Source organism: Hippocampus zosterae, chromosome 10, assembly GCF_025434085.1.
Source record: "Hippocampus zosterae strain Florida chromosome 10, ASM2543408v3, whole genome shotgun sequence".
Lineage (NCBI taxonomy): Eukaryota > Metazoa > Chordata > Actinopteri > Syngnathiformes > Syngnathidae > Hippocampus > Hippocampus zosterae.
Genome location: NC_067460.1, coordinates 14221307 through 14244743, shown reverse-complemented (window position 1 = coordinate 14244743; position 23437 = coordinate 14221307). Strand labels below are relative to the sequence as shown.

Below are 23437 nucleotides of genomic sequence, written 5' to 3'. Positions count from 1 at the left end.
ACAATTCTCATGAAAGGCTTCCAGTGAATTTGCCTTAAAAGTTTATTTCAGGTCAACACTTCAACTTTCCATGAAGGCTCAAGCACATTCTAGTTACAGTGCATACTGTATTAAACAGGTAGTACAGGATGAGCCCAACGTTACTTTCCATTTCAGGTACCATTACGGGAGACCATCAGCATTTTATTTTTAATTTAATTTTTGTAAACACCATTATTACCGCCTGACAAGATGTCTTTTTGTGCCCAAAAGCAGTTCAATTCAATGCAACCCTCCGAATAAACTTTACGGGTGGTGTACGCAAATGCTAGCTCGAAAAGTTTAGTGTTTTCATCAGTGGTGGTAGCTGCGATCTTGTTTCGAAAAAAAAAAAAAAAACGTAACATGAGTACCGTAGCAGTTGAGGACAGAAAAACATCTTGTAAGGCAGCCATTTTAGAGTGCTACTCCAACGCCAATTGGGGACGCCGGCGTGTTTCTAAGTAGTGCAAAACCGGAAGGCTGATGGCCTCACGTTTGTGCAAATGATACCTGAAATGATACAGAAAAAAAGGAAACAGACAGTGACTTCTGGGACATCGTTAAAAACCCATGGTCCCCAAACTTTCAGCTTCAAAACTTGGTCCTGAATTACATCATGTATGAGCTTGGGCTAATCAAATTTGGACGGTATGACAACAGGGATGAAAAATATTGTGGTAACAGACATTACAGTCCTAGGTCCAAACTGACATTTTTATTGTGTCAACACCATTTACCCCCGCTGAACACAATAACCAAATTTTTATTATTTTTTTTTGGGGGGGGCAAACAAAATCTAAAATATTTAGCAAAGAAGAAAGGTGTAACACATTATAATTTAAATGTTACCGTTCTTCTGATCAAATTTTTTGCGGTGGGTGTCGTCCCATCACCGGTGAGCTATTTTTCGAGCAGACCCATTCGTAGTCATTAAAAACCGTAACTTTTTAAAACCATGGTAAACCATCAAACGGGCCGTACTTGGCCAGTGCCCCGTCATGTATTGCAGTTACCATCGACGGAAAATAAGAAACCAAGCACACGACATGAAACGGTGTGCCTCCTGTGTGGACAATAAATAGCGTAACTTGGCGGCCGTGATCCTCGGTGTGGAGTCGGTCAAATGCTCAATTTGTTTTCCGAATGCATTTCAGTGTTAAGACATTGACCCCCAAAAAATGTAATGAGTGCATCTCATCGACATAGGATGACATGTAATGCTAAGGGCTTGTCGAAAAAAAAAAATCACAATTGTTCTTGATGACATTTAGGCAGTAGCAGTCATACTTGACCTTGGATATCAGTGTGTAGATCTTTAGATGGTGTCCAGTTGACAACGTCACTTTCTCACTCCGGTCCTCGTTGCTCCATGAAGGGCGACGTCCTTTCAGCAGCCGTCTCGCCGCTGACGTGCAAATTCAAGTACCCTCAGAGCTATTCAGAAGTGGCCTTCATAAGCCCAAATATTCGGCCAGGAACACGGCCATGATCTTGGTCAGATTCTCTACGGTGGGACGATGGAGGTTCTCCTCGGTGTCGTCCAGCGTGTGCCAGACGTCCGGGAAGGGCGTGGCGATGACGTGGAGAACAGGCACGCCTGGAGTTGATGCACAAGGAAAAGTGTGGGACATCTAGCACAGAGTAAAAGGTGGCTGGCGCCAATATTTCGTATTGAACGTGACGAAACTGGCGATGTGGATGTCGTCTGATAAAATGTCCATTGATTATTGTCATACACGTGTCAATTGCTTGTATAAATATCCTGTGGGTCCTTGAAGGAGTTGATTCATTCTGCGACTATGCTCATCAACATTAAAATGAATTAAAATGCCACTAATACGCTCAATCCCCCCGTTTTTATATATACACACACTTTTTTTAAGTAGCATTCTGATCATATTGTACTTTATAAAAAACAAATACAATCAAAGAATATGTCAAGAATTAAACTGCTGCTCCTCGCTATATGCGCAGAGGGACTGTGTAAAACAGACATCTGAATGAATACTCATGGAGACGGTCACAGCTCCTAGATAAACGACAGTAACGGCCGTTCTTCGCTGAGGATAAAGAAAAGATGCCGGTTGACCAAAGTCAGCCTCAGGGCTAGATCTACAACATTTAATGGTAGACTCCCAAATTTACTCCTCTGTTTTGTTAGACGTAATCCTGCATTCAGCAAATGCCGGAAAACAGTAACGCTCATTTTATTAGTAATATTTATCTGTTCAGTTGTATCTGTTTAAGTACAATACATTTAGATTCAACCTTGAAGAACTGTCCTTGAACTTTTATTAAGGAACATTTTTATTTAACTTCTATTATTAGCTGCAATACATTTTAACTGAACTTAATTTAAAATTATTTTCCTTTCGTATTTGGAGTGCAGTATAAACCGTGGCTTACAATAAAATTAAATGTTTACTTTTTCATAATACTATGCCTGACACAGCATATTTCTATACCACTGTTAACTCAAAATATAGCACTCGCAATATTAAACACCTTTGGACATTTTTGAACTGATTATTTAGTTTGTTGGTTAGTCAAGACATGTGCATCACAGGCATTCACCTCGCCGAAGGAAAGGTATGTGATCGTCCTCAACCAGTCCAAAGTTTAAGTCCTTCCTGAAGTAGGTCTGCTCTGAGGGGTGCGACGCCAGCAGACCTTGACGATGGAGGCGCTTCTCTGTCGACAAGATACGAATGTAGGATATAGGCATTGAGTACGTTTGCTTACTTTTGTAACATCTGACCTCCCCGGTCCGTGTACCTGTAGCGATCAAATGGGCGAACCAGCGTGCCGTGTTTTCAAAGTGGTTCACTATCAGTGGATTGGGAGAACCCAACAGGTCGAGTAACACAAAGAGGTCCTGAAAAGGAATGGAGGGTTAATTCATGTAGTACCTTGACTTACAATTTGTTTTTGTTTTTTTGCACATTATAACACAAAGATAATGACATTTAAACTTTCTTCCCACCCACTAAAAAGACATAGGCGATTTTTCACTTTGTTGTAAAGTTTTGGAAAAAAAAAGTAACGGTAATCTAAAACAGTCAAATGTCATGCGTTAACGAATTTATTTATTGTTGTTAAGAAAGAAAGTCATTTTTATTCATTATTGTATGTATGTTTTAAATTAATCCATTATTGCAATTTTATGCAGCATTGGACAATTTAATCATGTATTGATCGGGCCCTATTCTTTAATAAGCAAATTGGCAATCAATATTCGACTTTACAAAAACATGTTGTAGTGAGATTATTAAATAAAATGTAAAGAATTTGAATGTTTTTTGCTTCAATCTAATGGACGCTGTGCTGCTCTGTGTTCTGCATGGCTTGGCCACATGGTGGCAGTATAATATGGATATGGTCACAGCTCCTCAGTCGGCTACAGTTAACATTAACTGAAATCTGGCTAATTGGACAACTTAAAAGTCAGAGCACTCATTTCCCTTGGCACCGCTGTATATCGTCAAATCCTATACAAACAACAATCTCTTAAAAAGTCTGCAATACAGTTTGGTCACAAACAATAAACTGAGATACAGAGCGCTGAAATGCTGTATTCCTCACCACAGCTTGTATCTGGGTGGTGGACACGGCGGCCGCAGGGTGAGGTGTGGCGGCCATGCGCTCAGCCAGGTGACGGGAGCCGTACAGCGAATCGGTGGCGGTCCATTTCCCAAATGCCTCTTCCCCGTCAAAAAAAACGAGCTGCAGGGTTACTGGAGGCTTCTGTGGAAAGAAAAACAGAACAAGAGGATGGGACGGTTGTATTGACATGTACGATTGATTAAGGGACGCAAATATAGTTTGGTTCGACATAACCATAATGAATTAATTAGCCCAGCCCTGCTCTATATAATGTACATGTATGCTTTATTATATCATCATGACATCTGTGTCGTCATTGAAACATCAAAGTCAGTGTGGATGTTACAAAAGGTTAAGAACATACACATGCGACCGCTACACTCACTTGTTTTTTGAAAGACTTCAGCTTATTATCCAGAGCAGCAGCCAGCTCCAGGATCATGGCACAGGGCACCGCCGAGTCAGTGGCCCCGACAAACTCCCTCCGCGAGGCCCGGTTGTCCGGAGGCAGTGCTTTGGTGTCGTAATGGCATGCCAGCAGCAGCCTGCGAGGTGCCAAAGGGTCCAGAATGGCGATGACATTTGTAAATGTAACTTGTCCTTTTGGGGTGGCAGCCGAAAAGGGGTCCAGGTTTACATCCCAGTTGGCGGACAGGGCGGACAGAGTGGCTGTGATGTGCTACAGGTGAGGGGGGGAATGCTTCATTTGAGCAGTTTATACACAGTACATTTATATTTTACTGTACTTAAATCTATTTAGACATATTTCAGTATATAAATGTAAAAAAGCTGTAAAAATTAAAGCCATAAGACAAACCCAATTCCATTGAAGTTGGCATGTTATCGTAAAAATACATTTAAAACAGAATACACCACCTTTCAGCATGAACGGTGCCTTCACCTATGTGTAACTTACCCATGCCATTACTACTAACACAACCCCACACCATCACAGACGAACTGTCCAAAAATGTTCTTTTCCTCAGAGGACACGACGTCCTCAATTTCCCCAAGTAATTTGAAATGTGGACCCGTCAGACCACAGCACACTTTATCACTTTGCATCAGTTCATCTTAGATGAGCTCGGACCTGGAGAACTGGCGGTGTATCAGGTGTCCAGTAAACTATTTACTGACATTAATTTTCTGAAGTGTTCCTGAGCCCAGGTGGTGATATTGGATGTCAGTTTTTGATGCAGTGTCGGCCTGAGGAATCAAAGGTCACGGGCATTCGATGCTTGTTTTGCAGCCTTGCCGTTTACATGTAGTGATTTCTCCAGATTCTCTGGAACTTGTTATGATATTATAGTTCCTCAACTTAAATCTTTTGTCCCAGCTTTTTTTGGCATGGTGTTGCAGCCATAAAACTCTTAAGTAAATGACGAAAAACAAAAAAGTTTTGATCAGTTTAAACATGAAATATCTCAAGATTGGAGTGTATTCAATTAGATATTGGTTGAACATGATGTCAATCATTGTATTGTTTTTACTTATGTTTAACACAACATCCCAACTGCATTGAAATTGGGTTTGTAAAAATGGTCTCTAGAACTAAATTACAGATTACAACGCACAAAATAAATCCAATGAGGTTTACCTGCCGCACAATCTTGCTTTCTTGAGTCCCGGGCAGCCTCTTTATCAGGATAGGCCTCAGGTGAACGTCCCACAGGCGACTTCCATCCACTTGGGAGGCCAGGTGGTGGATTTGAGTCGCAGTGTACTTGGTGGGTTTGTGGGACCACTAGAAAGGTGGTAAAATCTGACTTAAAATTCAACAATGTCACATGAAATGTACTTAACAAAGGGATACCATTAATTCATGTACCCATTACCTGCATCAAACAAGTTGTCCAATGTTAGTAAGATCCCCAAAAAGACACCGCTTATCACTCAAAACTGTTGTTTGAATCAAGGTTCACTTGAAATATGTTAAATAGTACACTAAGAATGCAATTGTAAAAATGTTTTTCTAGCATAGCAAAAGAGTGAATATTAAGAAAAAAAAAGTTCATATTCACAAAAGCGCACTGAAAAACCATACAAAACCGTGATCCAAAAACCGACCTCCGGACAATACCACCATCTTTATCACTTACCACATACCAACATGCAACATCATAATCTTGTTTTTTTCTTTAATTACTTATTTCAGGAAGTCGTCTTCAATGCTGCTTTTTTAAAATTTTTACTTTGTTGTTTCTATATTATTTCTGCTGCATAATAATAATGTGCGACAATTTAGCTCAGTTGAGTAAAGATAATACACTACTTACAAACACGTTTATAGTATTTTTGGATTTTTCAGTCGTTTTAAATTCAAGCTTTTATTTATTTATTTATTTAGTTTTACTTCATTTTTAGACTAAGTTTGTTAATTTTTATTTTTGCGAGTTTTAGTTGGGGTAGTTTTTCAAATAAACCCCAAAAGCTCATGTATGGAATCAAGTGACAGATGAAAACATTGTCACTATACGTATAGTTAGTTTTATGAACCTGAGATGTAGGTTCTTTTTTTCCAAACATTTTCATCCTACAGTAAAACCTCTAAGCTTAAATTAATTTGACCTAAACATTTTTGAATGTGTAAACGTAACAACGATTTAATGTTTAGGTAATTTTTGCACAACTTGCTGTTTTATATAACATGTTGCTGCTCTGCAAAATTATCAACAGGTGTTCGGTTCATAGAAATTTTCCAAGGGTGTGTGACTTTTCAAGTCTCTGTTGAAACCTCATGACGTGAAGCTCATACTGCTTAAAGCTTTTCCGCGTCAATGTACTTGTTGACTCTTACATCTTGGTCTCTTCATGCAAACACAACATAATCACCCAAAGACAAAGACCGTTTAAATAACAATTGTACTGTACTTGAACAAGGACATGTATTTCTAGTCCCTTCATGAATCAAACCCCTGCTGTGAATTTTGCCGTTTAGAAGAGAACAGCAACTGCAAGTCGTGCAAAAAAATAAATACATTCTGAAAAGATGACGTGCATTACAGTATACGTTTAGGTCATATTAACGTCACATATAGGAGCCATAGTACATTTTACATAAGCTTCAAAGTGAACACTCCAGTGTATGTAAAGACACATCGTATGTTTGAAATTACTTGACAGGCCATCCTAATGTTCCTCTACAAGAGTGAGAGGTTCTTGTGTTTTGCCCCCATTCGTTTCACCTTATCTTTGTTCAGATCTGCAACCTGGACGCGCTTCGCATTGGGGACGTTGATCAGGTAAAACGCGAGCGCCAGCGCGGCCACCAACGCACCGAGGAGGCACAACCGCTTCAGCCGGTCACAGTCGTTGCTCTGCCGCGGGGGCATCTGCCGCCGGGAGGACTTGGACATAAGAGCGGCTACGGAGGTTCTCTTTCTCCAAGTCAAACAACTACGTGTCCGTGGATAGAGCACGTGATGGGGGGGCAAGTACCACAAGAGGCGGGACATGATTTGTTGAAACAAGCTTTACGTCGTTGAAGCACTGAGTTTTACGTTCACAGAACATGTTGTAACATGCTGTTTTGAAGGGAACGCAACCTTCTCGTCATAATAATCATTATTGCCTTGCTAATTGTTCACAAAAAACGAATAAAATGCAACTCGTTTTGTGGTTAGCGCAGGTATTTAAAAATATGGCCACTTCCGGGTTGTTGTGACTTTTTTTTTAATGGCGTTTATTATCAACATTTTCTGAGCACTAGCGCCTCCATTTGGTATGCAAGTGTAGGTCGCATTGACCCAATTAATTTTTTATCAGGTTCATTAACAAATGCAACATGACAGATTTTCCTTCAATTTAATTTGCCCAGTTCCAATTTTATACTTAAACCTTTGTTTGCCTTGGTCTAATTCCAGTTTTATATCTAACCCAGTGGTTGCATTTCGTTCTCAAATGGCGTTTACTTCTGTTTTTCAACATAGTAGGCCTATACTTTGCCCCCACTTACTCACCGATTTAAACACTAATAAAATAAACAGTGAAGGCTCGCTTTACCGTTTTATGATGATCAAGAAGTCTGACACGTTATATCAGATTCTGTTTTGTTTTATGATGGGTTTTTTTCCCCTTTATATTTTTGTTGTCGTCGTATTGCTTTTGTACAGTCACGTTAAGAGATGCGAACAGATGGTGGACTAATACCAATCCTAAATTTTCTATCTCAGAACTGTTGAATTAAATTTGAAAAGATACTCATTGGCAAGTTGTAAGGGAACTGTAACCTGAGACAGGTGTTAATATCTGGACGTCACTGTTGGCTTATGTGGAACACAAAATAATTTAAAAAAACGACACGGATTTAAATCTATCATTTAACCACACAAATATCAACAAAATAATCTTGCTACACTTTATACACGGTTTGCCAAAAGTAGGTGTACAATGCACTTTAAAATATTTTCCTCTCAGGGTTATGGTTAACTACTACTACTACTACTACTAATAATAATAATAATAATGCATGCTTCAGTGTCACATAGGGACAGGCAGGTCATGCACGGTGCAGTTTTTAGCACATCCGCCTCACAGTGCAGAGGTGCAGGGCTCGATTCTGACCCCCGACCTTCATGGAGTTGCATGTTCTCCCTGTGCCCGAGTGGGTTTTCCCCGGGTACTTCGGTTTCCTCCCAAATTCCCAAAACATGAACGGTAGGTAAATGGAACACTCTTAACACACTTGTCCGTAGGTATGATTGTGAGTGTAAATGATTGTTTGTCTACGTGTTCCCTATGATTGGCTGGTAACCAGTTCAGGTGTACCCCGCCTCCCACCCACAGACAGGTGTCATAAATCAGATACAGTAATGGATGGATGGATGTTTAACCACCGTGTCAATGTTCAACCTGTACCGAATAATACAGAGGTGAATAATAATATTTAACATACTTTTTTTTTGAAAGGTATTTTTATGAACAGCACTCAATACTTTTTTAGTTTGTATTTGGGAGTAAAAATTTGATAACCCTAGTCTTTAACAATAATTGATTGACAACCGAAAACGCACATTTAAGGACTGCATTTTGACCTCACAGATAAACGTTTAATGTAAACATTTCCCTGACTTCCCTCAATTTTATTTCAAGTACAGTACCGGTAATAAATACACGATACATTTCCGGTTTTCTTTTCCCCTCCCATTTTGATGTTGACCTACTTTTTCAATCCCGCCATAATTTAATCCGGGAAAACAACCGGAACAAGACACTTTTTAAGGTTCTGATAGGCTCATCTGTTTTAAGACCCGCCCTTTTCTGGATGCCGATTGGTGAATATGCTTGTCGAACAGGAAATCCTTTCTGATTGGCGCGCACGTGTTACGACCCCTGCCTTTCTCTATGCTGATTGGTCAATGTGTCAAACCTGGCTTCGCTTTCCATCTCCACAAATATACCGTCACCGGGAGTTTTACGGATCAGGGGCGACTTCTTCCCGCGCTGTCTCCTGGACAAAGACTCACGACACTCGGCGGCAGAAAGGAAGCCTCGACTCCGCGGAAAGGACGATTAGGAGTCGCTTTGTGGGAAGACCAACTAAACCACACGCTACCAAGATGCATGTGATTAAGAGAGGTGAGTGCCAACCGGACGGTTTAGCTGCTGTCTCTCGAGGCTGTCCGCCTCTCGTCGCTGATATCCTCACTAATTTTCTTGTGACAAGACAAAAAAAAATGTGGTGTTATACCTTAGCGATTAAGCAGTGTTGTCACGCGGGACAAACTCGAGTTTGTAGAGTACACGGTGTTCGTAAACAGTACTGCACACAACAGCCAATTTGAGTTCTCTAGTTGGGTTAAATGAAGCTCAGCAAGCATATTCGGTTGAAAAAAAAAACGACGAACAACTTATAACGGTCTGGTCGTACAGAAGTTGATGTAATATGTAGTTACTGCGTCGTTCTACACAAAATTTCCCCGATGCCTTTGTCAACATTTGGCGCCAAACTGTTTCTGTAAAGAAGCGCATGCGCACACTGAACCAGAATTTTGCTTCGCCGTACATGCCTGCCCTGAATGTCATTCTTTCACCCCATTTTTTCCCCCCCACAATGACCCAAAATTCCCAAATGAACGTAGAGTATGCGAAACGATACATGGAACAAAAGAAAATCGTCTATATTCCAGAGTTTGTGTACCCTGGGGCTGTCAGGTACAATAGGACCCATGTCCACGAACATTTATTTTAGATTCACCAATGTGTTCAGTCACGGCAAATTGTGCTAATCTTGTTACTGCACATACGAAAAATGACTGTAACAGCGTTGGGTGGGGGGGGGGGGGGGGTGGATGGATGTATAAAACCAAAATGATCGATTATACGCAGTACACATTTTAAAATGGTATACTGTAACATGTAAAAAACTGCATTAAAATACTTTGAATAAAGCCGTTGTCAAAACTTTACAAAGATGGGAAAATGCAAAAGTTTCTAATTGTTGGTTGTAACGGCGACTGTATGATTGTGTTCCAGACGGCCGCCAAGAGCGCGTCATGTTCGATAAAATCACCTCGCGCATTCAGAAGCTCTGCTATGGCCTCAACTCGGACTTCGTGGACCCGGCTCAGATCACCATGAAGGTGATCCAGGGCCTGTACAGTGGTGTGACCACGGTGGAGCTGGATACACTGGCGGCCGAGATCGCCGCAACGCTCACCACCAAGCACCCCGACTACGCCATCTTGGCAGCTCGCATCGCGGTCTCCAACCTGCACAAGGAGACCAAGAAGGTGTTCAGCGAAGTCATGGAGGACCTTTTCAACTACGTCAACCCGCTCAATCGCCGTCATTCGCCTATGATCTCCAAGGAGACGCTGGACATTGTCCTGGAGCACAAGGACCGCCTGAACTCGGCCATCATCTACGACCGCGACTTCTCCTACAATTTCTTTGGCTTCAAGACCCTGGAGCGCTCGTACCTGCTCAAGATCAACGGCAAGGTGGCAGAGCGCCCGCAGCACATGCTGATGCGGGTGGCGGTGGGCATCCACGGCGCGCGCGTGGACGCCGCCATTGAGACGTACAACCTGCTGTCAGAGAGATGGTTCACGCACGCCTCGCCCACTCTTTTCAACGCCGGCACCAACCGGCCACAGTTGTCCAGCTGCTTCCTGCTAGCCATGAAGGACGACAGCATCGAGGGCATCTACGACACGCTCAAGCAGTGTGCCCTCATCTCCAAATCGGCAGGCGGCATCGGCGTGGCGGTCAGCTGCATCCGTTCCACTGGCAGCTACATCGCCGGCACCAATGGCAACTCCAACGGCCTGGTGCCCATGCTGCGCGTCTACAACAACACGGCGCGCTACGTGGACCAGGGAGGCAACAAGCGGCCCGGCGCCTTCGCCATGTACCTGGAGCCGTGGCACTTTGACATTTTCGACTTCCTGGAGCTGAAGAAGAACACAGGCAAAGAGGAGCAGCGCGCCCGTGACCTGTTCTTCGGTCTCTGGATCCCAGATCTGTTCATGAAGAGGGTAGAGAGCAACCAGGACTGGTCGCTCATGTGTCCAAATGAGTGCCCTGGCCTGGATGAGTGCTGGGGTGATGAGTTTGAGGCTTTGTACACAAGCTATGAGAAGGAGGGCCGGGTCAAGCGGGTGGTGAAAGCCCAGCAGGTGTGGTACGCCATCATCGAGTCTCAGACGGAGACGGGCACGCCGTACATGCTCTACAAGGATGCATGCAATCGCAAGAGCAACCAGCAGAACCTGGGCACCATCAAGTGCAGCAACCTGTGCACAGAGATCGTCGAATACACCAGCCAGGACGAGGTGGCCGTGTGCAACCTAGCCTCCGTGGCGCTCAACATGTACGTCACCCCAGAGCGCACGTACGACTTCAAGAAGCTGGCGGCAGTCACCAAAGTCATCGTCAAGAACCTCAACAGGATCATCGACATCAACTACTACCCGGTGCCTGAGGCGCAGCGTTCCAACATGCGTCACCGGCCCATTGGCATCGGCGTCCAGGGGCTGGCCGACGCCTTCATTCTCATGCGGCAGCCCTTTGAGAGCCCCGAGGCGCAACTACTCAATCTCCAGATCTTTGAGACCATCTACTACGCTGCACTGGAGGCCAGCTGCGAGTTGGCCGCCGAGCACGGCCCCTACGAGACGTACCCGGGCTCTCCTGTCAGCAAAGGGATCCTCCAGTACGACATGTGGCAGCGGACACCCACGCCGCTGTGGGACTGGGCGTTACTCAAAGAGAAGATCGCCAAGCACGGTGTGAGAAACAGCCTGCTGCTGGCGCCCATGCCCACCGCCTCCACTGCGCAGATCCTTGGCAACAACGAGTCCATTGAGGCGTACACCAGCAACATATACACACGCAGGGTGCTCTCCGGCGAGTTCCAGTGCGTCAACCCGCACCTCCTCAAGGATCTCACTGAGAGGGGGCTATGGAGCGAGGACATGAAGAACCAGCTAATTGCTCACAATGGATCTGTACAGGTACGGTGACCATGAATTATTACCTACTGTTGTTTTACGTATCATCTGTAAATACAGAAAAAGGACCAAAAAAATCTGCAATCTAGTGGCTGATGACTGTATTCCTAAACCTAAATCTTGGGTTTTCCCTTGCTCCAGGACATCGCAGAAATCCCAGATGACCTTAAGCAGCTATACAAGACTGTGTGGGAGATTTCCCAGAAGACAGTGCTTAAGATGGCCGCCGACCGAGGTGCCTACATCGACCAGAGCCAGTCTCTAAACATCCACATCGCAGAGCCCAATTACGGCAAACTGACCAGCATGCACTTCTTTGGCTGGAAGCAGGTACATGGCATGATGCAGAAGGAAGATTTACACCGCACTCCGACAAATGACATGTCTGTGATTGGGTCAGAGTTCTTGTTTTGGTTAAAACGGAAGGGCCATTCCTGGGGGAGAAAAGAAACGGAATTGTTTTGTCATTGTAGCAATGGACACAACTAAATGGAACAGACACAACAAGTATTAACTTCTTTAAAATGGCTGCTTGTCATCCATCTGGTCTCAGGGTCTGAAGACAGGCATGTACTACCTGCGCACCAAGCCTGCCGCCAACCCCATCCAGTTCACACTGGACAAGGAGAAGCTCAAGGAGGGGTCTACCTTGACCAACGGCACTACGGAGAAAACCTCAGAGCAAGACTCCAAGGAGCGCAACAAGGCTGCCATGGTGTGCTCCTTGGAAAACAGAGACGAGTGCGTCATGTGCGGCTCTTGAACAATCCCTCGGCAATCTGCTTCTATTCAACTCCAGCAGTTTTGTTCTCTTCACAGTGTTAATATTCTCATTATGAACAAAATAAATTAATAATTACCACTGGGTGGATCTCAGTCTCTATTGCAACGTGTTCCTCTAACCTTCTAAGAGTCAGATTGATGTGCGAATCATTCAAAGGAGTGGGACTGCTCAGGAAACGCAGGACATTTAGTACAATACTTTTGAGCTCGTTGGGTGATGTGGCACCTTTAGCACACCTACCAAACTTTTGTTTAGGCCCAGTACGACCATGAATGAACATGTCGACACTAGCAGGCGCCTTGTTTTGACCAGTTGAGTCCTCTTACCTCGATGATTTGCATGGATGGCTTTGTGGCATTGAGTGACAATTGATGTCTTTGCAATTACTGCAGCGGCCATGAATTCGCCCACTGATGTGACCATGTTTGTTTGTTCCCCCCCAGCCTTGGCCCTTCTTGTTTTCGGAACAGCCACATCTTTGGCAAGAGGAGCTAACTTAACAAAAAAGGATCAGGCAGGTTGCAAATCAAATTTAGCCAATGTCTGTCACAGAGCAATGGAAATTCATACAAACATTTGAGAATGAATTGTATTTTTTTATATAAAATGAAAACATAATTTACACTTTCAATGTACACTTATTACAGCCCAGAGCAAACAGAAGAATTAAGATCTAATAAAACACAGTACCCTCTTTTCACATCCTCACTCTTGTATGCGTTACAACAAATAAATTATCAAAACATATAAAAAGGAAAAATTGTACAATATTACCATTACTGATTTGTTCAACATGGATCACTGGAGGCTATAAATAGCTTTGTTATACATTAAAACAAAACACGGTTTTTACGTGACAAAAACGAGACTTGTCGACACCTGAATGGAGGGAAAAGAGAAGAGTGTGACTTCTCATCCAGAGTTTAAAACAGGGGTGGGGAACCAGAACTTGTTCATGGTGACCATGTGGTTTAAATGCAATTGGGCTTTTTCAGTTCCTCTGAGTTTTTTCGAATTGCATGATGGGCCAGATTAGGTTGCCCACCCCTGATTTTTAGGGGGCCACTTGTGGCTTTCACTCGAGTCATCAACCCTCTCCACAAAAGGCAAACTCAACTTTACTAAATTCCAGCTAGAAGAAGCTTTAAAGGGAAAGCTGCAATGGCAAGTAAGAAGCAATTATGCGTTTTTGTTAGTTTTTTTTTCTTCAAACAGTACCTGTGATGGTGTAGTGTGTAGGTCCAGCATCATAAGGAACCTGAGCCTAGTATTCAAACAGTTCCAGTCATCACAAACATTTTGAACGGAATTATCAAAAAGTACCGGCAGCCACAAAGCACAAACGTGTTTTACTGTAAGAAAAATAGATTAATATGTTTTTTTCCACAAACAGAAGAGAGCCATTTTGTCTCCCTACTTGTACAGTAAATGATAAGAGAAGCATAATTTTAATTTTGAGTTAGTTTCCCCCCCCCCCCTCCCCCAAGTATAGAAATAGCTTGGAATTTGGGGAATATATATGCATTTTTGGGATGGGAGAAAGAACATGTCGTTTTTAATAGGACGTGACAGTTAGCCTAGTTTAGAGGGGCTGCAGGGGGGAAAAATTAAGTGACCAATATGGCTTTTGCCATTGTGTTCACTCAATGACAATAAAGGACACATGGGGAAAGAATTAACACTCACTCAAAGGCATAGAAGAACCTAAAAGTCAACCACTTGACTTCTCGTTACAGTAAAAGAAGGATGAGATATTAACAAGGAGTGAGCCAAGCTGCCAGTTGCCATCAAAAACGTTAAAAGTCATCCACTTAAGCTTTATCCTGACATGTCAGCGCAATGAGAAAAAAGATCAATAGTGGGAAATGTTAATTAACCTCACAGCCAGTTAGCGCGCAAAGCAATAGAAAAACATTCAAACTGGTCTACTTAGCTTTGTGGCGACATGACCGTAGCGACGAAAATTGTGACGAGATTAGCAAGAAACGTTAAGTATTTAAGACTGTCCCTGACCACTTAGCTTTGGTGCTATGCATTAGCTCAATGCTTAATAGGCTCATTCGTGCTCAAAAGTACTGTATAGAAAATACTAGTTAAGGAGCGAAAAAAATATGTGTTCGCAGTTGGGGTCTGGAGGCGCTGCTCAGTGTTTTCTTTGAAACACTTTTACTACTGCTGCCACCTCGGGGAATTCTGTATGCATTTGTATACAAATATGTCCAGTACTAAAGGTCCTCAGTGTAAACGATGAGAGGCCACGAGTCTTCCGTAAACTAGATTGCTCGTCACCCAATAAACACACACCCGCACACACTCTCGTAGTTCAACAATATCAATACAATATAGATTACAGGGATATGCGAGTGTGTACCTTACAGGCTTCATATGTACAGTACTTAAGACTGTGGAACGCTTGCGGGACTTCAAGTGCATCATGGGAATTGTAGTCTATCATGGCATTTTTGGCTGACTGGCTTGCAGGAACAGTGTTTAGGCCTCTCCGGGTGATTTAAATAGTCTCCTTGAACGTAGAAACCATAGAAGATTTAGAAAAATAAGAGGCTCAGAGGGATGGGGCGGGGTTGAAGTGTAAGGTGGGAAATCTTTCCAGTTTTAAGGCAGTCCAGTTATGTTCATTCCCTCTTGGGTGGCGTCTGGTGCACGGCGGGGTGCGCGGCGTGCTCGCTCTCGCCCAAGTGGCCGAAGAGTCGGTTGAACTTGCGCAGCTGCTCACTGGCTGTCACGCTCTCCTCCTGCAGGCGCTGGTTATTCTCGCGCAGGTTGGCCATCTCGGCCATGAGTGCCACCTTGTCGTGCTTTTCCTGAGACAACACATATGCAAGGGTATCATACTGACCTTTCCTTTACAGCACGGCAGATAACACATGTACGGTAAGCGATAGTGTTGTTTCTCATTCAATCGTTTGGCTTGATGGACTTGATTTGACTGAATTTATGACATAGATCTGAATGAGAACACTTCGAGTGATGGGGGCTTCACCCTGAGTTTTTTCTCCCACTATATCCATTACAGCTTATTTTATAACAAAGATAATGTGTACTTAACCAGCCAACATAATTTTAATTTAAAATCCTATTACGATGGTTCTAAGCCTTTCAACAATTGATAGTTGAACACAAGTGGTAGAAACACATGCAGACAGACACAAGATTCACAAGCATATATTCTTTATCCTCGATTAAAGACATCTGTGTTTGTGTATGTTTTAGGTCAGGGGTGCCCAAACTTTTTGGACCGAAGATCTACTTTTCGATCAACTAACCTCCCGGGATCTACCCTTACCGGCACGCACACACACACGAACAGGTGAACGCCATGATGAGAAACAGCCTGAAACTGAGGCATGCGATGCACTTTTGCAGCCTGTTAACTATCGTAGCTCACACGTACAGTTTTAAAGTGCTTCCCTGGGCCCTCCGAGATTCCTATTCTTTGCCTGTGCCCTTTTGTATTGTACATGAAGCAAACTCTGAATGAGAATAATGACGATAAAAGATAGAGCGCAACAGCTCTGATTACAAGCTGCAATTGCAGACTGCTGAGCGCAAACAACTTCCGGTGACGTACTCATGCGCCACCGTAAATTCAAGATTTACCTGCTTTATTTTATTTTTAATTTTTTTTTTTGTGTGTGTGAAAATGAGACTGAGGATGATTAGGGTGCAGCGTACATTAACACAAAAATATTACTAACATTTACAAAAACACACAAATGGTTGGTTTTTTTTCTCCTCGACACTCCTCGGATCTACTTGGGACCTGTCTTAGATCTACCGGTAGCTCAGGATCTACCTAATGGGCACCCCTGTTTTAGGCTATGCGCACACTACAGGGCATGATGCCCAATTCAGATTTTTTGGGGTTAAATCAGAATACTTGTTCACATTAAGATTAAATTAAGATATCCTTTATTTGTCCCACACTGGGGAAATTTACAAATGCGAGTTCTCATGCGGATGCAACGTATTCATGTTGTGAGACACATGCACACAAAGCATGACAAAGTGAGGTACACAATGAAAAAAGAAGTCTACGAGATGACACGTCTGTGTGGCTGAATTACTACTATTACCACAAATGTCCATTTTAAGCTTCACGTTTCAAGTGCAATTAAATTAAAGTCATAGGTTCACATGTTACTCAAAACGTTTTTGCAGATTCATGGACAATGTCAGCAGTCTCTTGAGCACTCTACCTCTGCCCATGTGGAAGAAATATTGGGCTTTTGATAATATAGAGGTCGGATGTGTGCGGTTCATATCTGCAAACGCATTGCATACATATCTGATTTATATCTACATACGGAAGAGGACCAGATCGGATTTGAGAAAAAAGCTCGCAATTCTACTGTTCACACTGCATGAAAACAAATCTGATATGTGGAGCATATTGGCAAAAACAAAAATCTGAATCGAGTTGCAGTTTCAACCTAGCCTTAAACTTCCCCCTGGTGGCCAATATTCACACACCAGATGAAGCAGCACAATATAGTAATGCAATGATTCCCAACCAGTGAGCCATGAGCGGTCTAACGGTGCGCCCCGGGCAATGATAAAATGTTACTAAATTAGTGAGAAATGTATTTACAAACAATAAATAATGTATCTTTGTCCATCTAGCTATGCCAGCAACTTATAGTGACAGAAAGAACAAATACATTATATTGTATTGGATGGCAAAAAGTATGAAATTGACATACAGTATATATTTTCTTTTGGTGACAATTTTGTTTGGTAGTGTGCCGTGAGTTAAAAAATGTGCCGTGGCTCAATAAAAGTGGGGAATCATTGATTTAATGCATGAAATCATGATGCATATATTCATGATTCAATTCTTTATATTCTATTTTATCATGTCATCAATGAATGTTTTTATAAACCGTACAATACTGGTAGGAGTGCTATATTTCTTATTACATTACAAAATGTTCTATCGTTTGTTTTTATGGGTTTTCTTTTTCCCGTGGGCGCTTGAACAGACTAAAGGTATTTCTAATCATCTCATTGGGGAAAGATTTGAGAGTTTTGAGGAACCAATTAAATCGCAATTCAAGGCACCGCTTCTCGCTCATTTTTCATTGTTGACGGGTGAACATTTTTCGTGCACCAACTAAACAAACAACAATCCTGTTAAAAACACAAAACAAGAGGGTGATTGACTCACTTTTTCTAGGTCATCGTTGAGCTGTTTCAACATCACCTCCAGATGGTGGAGACGCCCTGACAACTCGTTGGGTATCTCGTCGCTGCAAACAAACAAATAAATACAAACGTGCACATCACATTGTGGGACGGGCACAAGTAATGCCGAAAAATGTAAGATACCTGCTGATGGTGGGTGTGGTCCGTGGGGTCTGAGGAGTGGGAAACTGCACAGGACTGCTGGCAGGCCTCATGTCCACACCGCCTCCTAGTGTTTCAGTCAGTGAAAAGAGTGACACGGCTCTTTGTGCTGAAAGAAGAAACCATGTGATTGACTGGACTCTTAAGTTCACATGGTGTCCACCAGTGATAAATTTAGTTGCTAATATCCACCTTCATAGACTTTGGCAGCATTAACCAGGCTGGACCACTCCAGTCCACAAGCCGTGTCAGGCAGGGGCATGAGTCCGGGATCTAGCCTCTTCAGTGTGGAGACTTTGTCTCTCACCTCAGTTAGGGACAGTTCTGATGCAGACAGCGGCACTGAAGGGAAATGGTTGTAGTGAGTACAACAAACTGTGTCACGTAAGCACGAAACTAGTGCACCTCACCCTTATTGGGCTGTGCGTGTGTGGAGGAGGTGGAGTGCTTGCGTATGGGCAGAGTGCACGTAAAGAGCACGTCCATGGGGGCCGACTGGTTTTCAGAATTGGCAAAGCTGGCGTCCCTGCGACCGCTGCACAAAGACTCGTCGGAAAAGGTGCGCTGCAACGTGCGCCTGGGGGACTGCAGGAGAGAACAGAGTCACAATAGCAATCAGTATATGCAAAATTGTAGCCGTACTTAATAATGGCCCCGCGGTGGAGGTGACAGGTGAGCAGAAGCTATTTTACAAGCGACACATTTTGGATAATGTCTTACGTCTTGGTCTAACTGCGTGCAGGAGTGTGTGGTCCTCACTGGATCCCGCTGCGGAGACTCTGCAGGGTTGTCCATGATGATCAGTTTCTTCAGATCGTCCTCGATGGTGCTCTTGTGGGTCCGCCGTGGAGAGCGCAGGTCTCTCAGGGATGCTCTCAGTCGCGGTTGCCCGAACACATTCTTCGAGTTCATGTCAACCTGACTAATAGCAGCCAAATGCAAGCGGTAATTGACAGGCACCCAAAAAGGTTCAGAATTGCCTAAAGTTGACGCGTGGTGGCGTCACAATAACATTTTTATATTTGACATGCTTGAAATTGACAGTTACACCCAGTTCCTGGGTGACAGATGATTTGAGATACAAGTGTTTAGAAATGACCCAGCGTAGTCATGAAAAGAATTTTACTTGCATCTCAGGGAACCACTTGTGATACCCTTCACAGAAAAGTAGGAGAAAAGCAAACATACGTCTTGCCGTTGCTGCTGTCGGACCTGGATGAGGTGTTTGCATTGGAAGGTGACGGGTTGATGTCTTCAGGCTGCAAGATGCTTTCTCTGCTCTTTCCATAAAAGGCCTTGGGGGCGGAGCTAGAGAGAGGGATGGCGCCCATTACGGCCGAAGTGGGCGTGGTGGTTGAGGCTCTGACTGGCCGTGTCTTGTCTCCTGTGGGAGTCGCGTAACCTTGAGGCGTGTAGGCTCTAGAACACAAGACCACAGCTTGAATACATAGCCTGGACACAAATTAGGGCCGGTCAATTTGGTCCGAAAGTGCAGGGTTTTTTTGGTCACAAAAATTACATTTCTTATATTTAGTAAATTTTCCCCTGATGGTTAAATGAAAAACAAATAACGACGTTATTCAAATGAAATTTGAAAAAATGGGGAAAAAAGGAAAGTATCCAGGTCTCCCCGACTAAGATTTGCTAATTTTTCATAACATTGAGCCATTTTGGTCCTCTCCTATGGAGTACCCTGCCATAGGGCATCAGGTCCTCAGAGATTGTTGATGTGTTCAAGAGGAGGCTACGGCACATCTTTTTAGCTTGACTTCTGAATAACTTATGTATGTACTTATTTTAATTATTTTAATCCAAGCCCCCTTTTATTTATTTATTAATTTATTATCCACGCTGGAAGGTGTGGCGGCTGCCACTCAGCGTGGCTTAGCTCCGCTTCGGTGCGTTTTTCCCCATCACATGGTTTCTCTGAGCATAGGCATGCTGGTGCGGATATACAGTATATCTGTGTATGTTGGGAGGAGAGGAGGGGGTCCTCTTTTTATCTTGTAATTTAGAAGTTTTAATTGTACAGTACTTTGAGTTGCATTTTTTTGAAAAGTATGAAAAATGCTACAGAAATAAAGTTAATTGGTTGATACCAAACAAGTAACAACATTTTTTTTTCTACCCGCTGCACAAATTTGTAACAACTTGAATCAGGTGAGTTGCAGTAGGGAGGGATCCAAAACAGGCAGGTTATGACTGTCGAGGAACCGGAGTTTCAATAAAATATATGGTGCCTCAAAACGTTTCCCGATAATAATTCCAAAGGTTGCTGTTGTAGCCCAAATCGTTAGCCGTGCCAGGGTTAATCGACAGGTGTGCGAGGATGAGTAGGCGGACCTAAAATAAACCACAGTGACTTGTCTTATTACCTTGGCTTGAAAGCCTCAATTTTTTCAGCACTGGATTTAGGAGGAGGGAACGTCCGAGTGCGATACCCTTTGTTCTGATTGGCGGCAGCAGAAATGCCCGTGGATGACTCCCGTTTCTTGGCGTCCGCCCCGCCACCACTCCTTCCCACAGACAGCTCCTGGTTGTAGGAGACGGCCCCATGCGAGGGTTTGTGGGATTGGCCGCCAGATACATGGCGACTGTTGTGATTGTTATAATAGGCCGGTGCGTCGATGCCACTGTCATTAGATCCGCCTTTAGTGAGGTGATCCGGATCGGGCTCGACAGGGTCGCCCGGGAAAGCCCCGTTCCCTCTGTCGGCTGCCAAGCCTCCCTCGAACCAGCGCTCGTCGCTGTGACTGCTGGAGGCGTTGCTCGACAGTGTGTTGCTGCTGGAGGGGCTGGAGTACTGGGGCTCACCCTGTGGTGCATACAGAGGAAGTTAAAGGAAGGAAAGAGACAGAGTGATAGTTTCCAAAACTAAATCGAACCTTTGAGTGTCTGTTTGGTGAGTCTTTGCCTTGGGCGTCCTGTCTGAGTCTCCTCTGGCCTCCTCCTCCACCGCCACCCACAGCAGCAGCAGTGGCCTGCATCCTGGATGCTGCTGCTGGAACATGCCAGAGTGGTTCTACACACAAAATACCGAAAAAAGATCACATCAAATGTAAGCAAAGAGGCATTCATCGGGTACTAGTCTAGTCAAGTTACATTTATTTATATAGCCCTAAATTACCAAAAAATCTCATAGGTCTTCACATGTCCACAGATGACAAATATAAATGACATCCCCCAAGAGGGCAAGGAAAAACAAGTTATGCAATCATATCGTAGAATTGGACCAATGATGCACAATGTGGCAGCTGTAGTTTTGGGGAACAACATACCAGTTTTGCAGCGCTCCATGGTGCTCTCCTGACTGGTGAAGCCAGATGATGACTCTCCACTGGACTTGATGTCCACGCTGCAGTGAGGATCGTAGGACAGCAGGGCGCGCTGTCCTGTTCCATATCTGCACATAACACAGTGGGTTTCAACATGAAGACCGTAGTCAGGAAACATTACCAACACACGTAACTGATGGAAAACACTAACATTTTGAATTACTTTGAATGTCCCAACTTCAACTAACATTTTTGCTTCCTTTTTACATCTCAGTTCAATAAAACCTGTACCGCAATGAATACCCCGAGGATTCTTCCACGATATTGCTAACACTCATCTAAATGTGCTGCAGTTACACAAAAGTAGGTATTTTTGCTCTGTATACGGCAGTTGTTTTGATTGACTTGTGAGATAATCTATAAGAAACGACACCCACTCACCTGTCAGGAGAAGATTTGTAGCGCACAAAGGGCCCCGGTGTGATTCCAGGTGTCCCCATAGTAGAGAGGCCTACCAGGCCAGAGGAGGGTGATGAGAAGCTGGCAGAGGGGTTTCTGTAAGGCAGCATTCGGTCACAGCCAGCAGGTGATATGTTGTAGTGGTTCTCTGGGTAGCTGACGGGCCTGAGCAGACACACAGTAGAGAGAGTGTAGAGAGGTGAACCAGACATTGAGATGACGTGAGCGAATAGACATGACTCGGGTTTGTGTGAACATGATGAGAGATCAAAGTTGCAAAAGAGGGGAGTACATGGTCAGCACCTTGGGCCATTAATTTGCATTTAGGACCCAGATCGGTGAACATCTATTGCTCTGGAGGCGGTCGGTCTACAGAAGTTTCCAGAAGGCCACAAAAATTGCTAGTTGCTCGACTGTTGTTTGTCACTTTTGTGTACGTGTGCGTTTTTGCTACAGGGGTCGGAAAGTCTTTTAATACCACTGGTATAAAATATGGGGGAAAAATACCACATGATGATGTCCTCTGGTATTTTATGGCGTAAAACAACATAATAATTAAGGCCTTTAACACACTTGACTATGATATCAGAAGTGTAAAAAAGCAGGATTAGCCTTAAAAATCAGTCCGCTTTACTGTCATGGAGAAAAAAAATAAACATGCACAATCAAGACTCTGAAGGAAGATGTTTCTGGTTTCTGTTGCTGCCTTTCTTGTTAATGAGGCAACCCACCCAGACTCAAACAACCTTCATTGTCAAGTAACAGTACAGAATTACTATTCATTACTCCACGCTAATCCTCATATTTAAGTTAAACTTGTTGCTAGTACCATTCACGAATGTGATCATTATTGCAGCTTCAAGGCATCACTCTCACCTCTTAGAATTGAAGTGCTGAGGCTCTCTGTAGGGAATTGGCATCAAAGCCTTGTGGGAGGAACGCAGCAACGGAGGCGGTGGTGGGGGACCCATGGGGGACCACCGCTGTGGGTTGGGGGTCCCGTGTAGCCCCTGAGGGATGGGCGGGCTGTCCCAGCGCCAACCAGAGCGAGGGGAGGGCCGGTAGCCCGCGGCCAAAGGCTCAGCTTCGGGCTTCTGCTCCATGGTCTTCATCTCATATTCCTCTGTGCAGCCCCTGAAATAATCACAAGCAGAACAAGTCATAAGCATTATACTCAAATCCATTTGCTTCCCACATAATGTCGACTAGTAATAGGCTCACCCTGACACAGACAGGAACAGAATAAGAAGAGAAAAAACTGATTATTGGACTCCAAGGCGCCTACTGAGAGACGGTGATCAAGTGTGTCCGTCCAACCGAATTAATTAAAGAGCTCCTCACATAAGATACAGCTGTCAACATGCAGACTCGTGTAGTACAAAGACACACACCACTTCCTCTACAAAGCTTTCTGATTGTGATAAAGCGATATCAAGCATCATTATTTTTCAGGAAACGTAACAAAAATTCTCAATTGG

At 43.7% G+C, this 23437-nt stretch overlaps 3 protein-coding genes and 1 long non-coding RNA gene across 5 annotated transcripts in view; 2 read left to right on the top strand and 2 right to left on the bottom strand.

Moving 5' to 3' along the window:
* LOC127609428 (uncharacterized) overlaps positions 1-23437 on the top strand; it is a 353255-nt gene that overhangs the window by 231423 nt on the left and 98395 nt on the right. The window lies entirely within an intron of this gene.
* Positions 805-7202, bottom strand: qpctla (glutaminyl-peptide cyclotransferase-like a). Its single transcript, XM_052079256.1, has 7 exons — positions 6810-7202; positions 5222-5368; positions 4010-4303; positions 3604-3765; positions 2797-2896; positions 2596-2712; positions 805-1618 (listed from the first exon to the last, which is right to left on the bottom strand). Exons 1-7 carry the CDS (start codon positions 7077-7079, stop codon positions 1473-1475), a joined length of 1236 nt encoding a protein of 411 aa, XP_051935216.1. The 5' UTR covers positions 7080-7202; the 3' UTR covers positions 805-1472.
* On the top strand, positions 8981-13745 carry LOC127609345 (ribonucleoside-diphosphate reductase large subunit). The gene is made up of 4 exons (XM_052079182.1): positions 8981-9201; positions 10099-12080; positions 12219-12407; positions 12631-13745. Exons 1-4 carry the CDS (start codon positions 8982-8984, stop codon positions 12838-12840), a joined length of 2601 nt encoding a protein of 866 aa, XP_051935142.1. The 5' UTR covers position 8981; the 3' UTR covers positions 12841-13745.
* sipa1l3 (signal-induced proliferation-associated 1 like 3) overlaps positions 14342-23437 on the bottom strand; it is a 57446-nt gene continuing 48350 nt past the window's right edge. Inside the window, exons 12-23 of one of the 2 annotated variants that reach the window (XM_052079162.1) lie at positions 22836-23093; positions 21942-22124; positions 21504-21628; positions 21111-21247; positions 20601-21040; positions 19414-19644; positions 18946-19147; positions 18636-18810; positions 18418-18567; positions 18208-18334; positions 18047-18128; positions 14342-15683 (exon numbers count right to left, since the gene is read on the bottom strand). In XM_052079162.1, the coding sequence (XP_051935122.1) occupies positions 15495-15683; positions 18047-18128; positions 18208-18334; positions 18418-18567; positions 18636-18810; positions 18946-19147; positions 19414-19644; positions 20601-21040; positions 21111-21247; positions 21504-21628; positions 21942-22124; positions 22836-23093 (2299 nt within the window). In that variant the 3' untranslated portion in view covers positions 14342-15494. The remainder of the gene's footprint in view (positions 15684-18046; positions 18129-18207; positions 18335-18417; positions 18568-18635; positions 18811-18945; positions 19148-19413; positions 19645-20600; positions 21041-21110; positions 21248-21503; positions 21629-21941; positions 22125-22835; positions 23094-23437) is intronic. The other variant, XM_052079163.1, reaches the window with a different exon arrangement.

Excerpts from the sequence above, each read along its gene's own strand:
- LOC127609345 (XM_052079182.1), top strand. The coding sequence starts at position 8,982 with ATGTGTCAAACCTGGCTTCGCTTTCCATCTCCACAAATATACCGTCAC. Across the intron at positions 9,202-10,098 it reads GATGCATGTGATTAAGAGAG|ACGGCCGCCAAGAGCGCGTC; the intron begins GTGAGTGCCAAC and ends ATTGTGTTCCAG. Across the intron at positions 12,408-12,630 it reads ACTTCTTTGGCTGGAAGCAG|GGTCTGAAGACAGGCATGTA; the intron begins GTACATGGCATG and ends ATCTGGTCTCAG.
- qpctla (XM_052079256.1), bottom strand. The coding sequence starts at position 7,079 with ATGTCCCGCCTCTTGTGGTACTTGCCCCCCCATCACGTGCTCTATCCA. Across the intron at positions 3,766-4,009 it reads TGAAGTCTTTCAAAAAACAA|AAGCCTCCAGTAACCCTGCA; the intron begins GTGAGTGTAGCG and ends TTCTTTCCACAG. Across the intron at positions 1,619-2,595 it reads CATACCTTTCCTTCGGCGAG|GCGTGCCTGTTCTCCACGTC; the intron begins GTGAATGCCTGT and ends CATCAACTCCAG.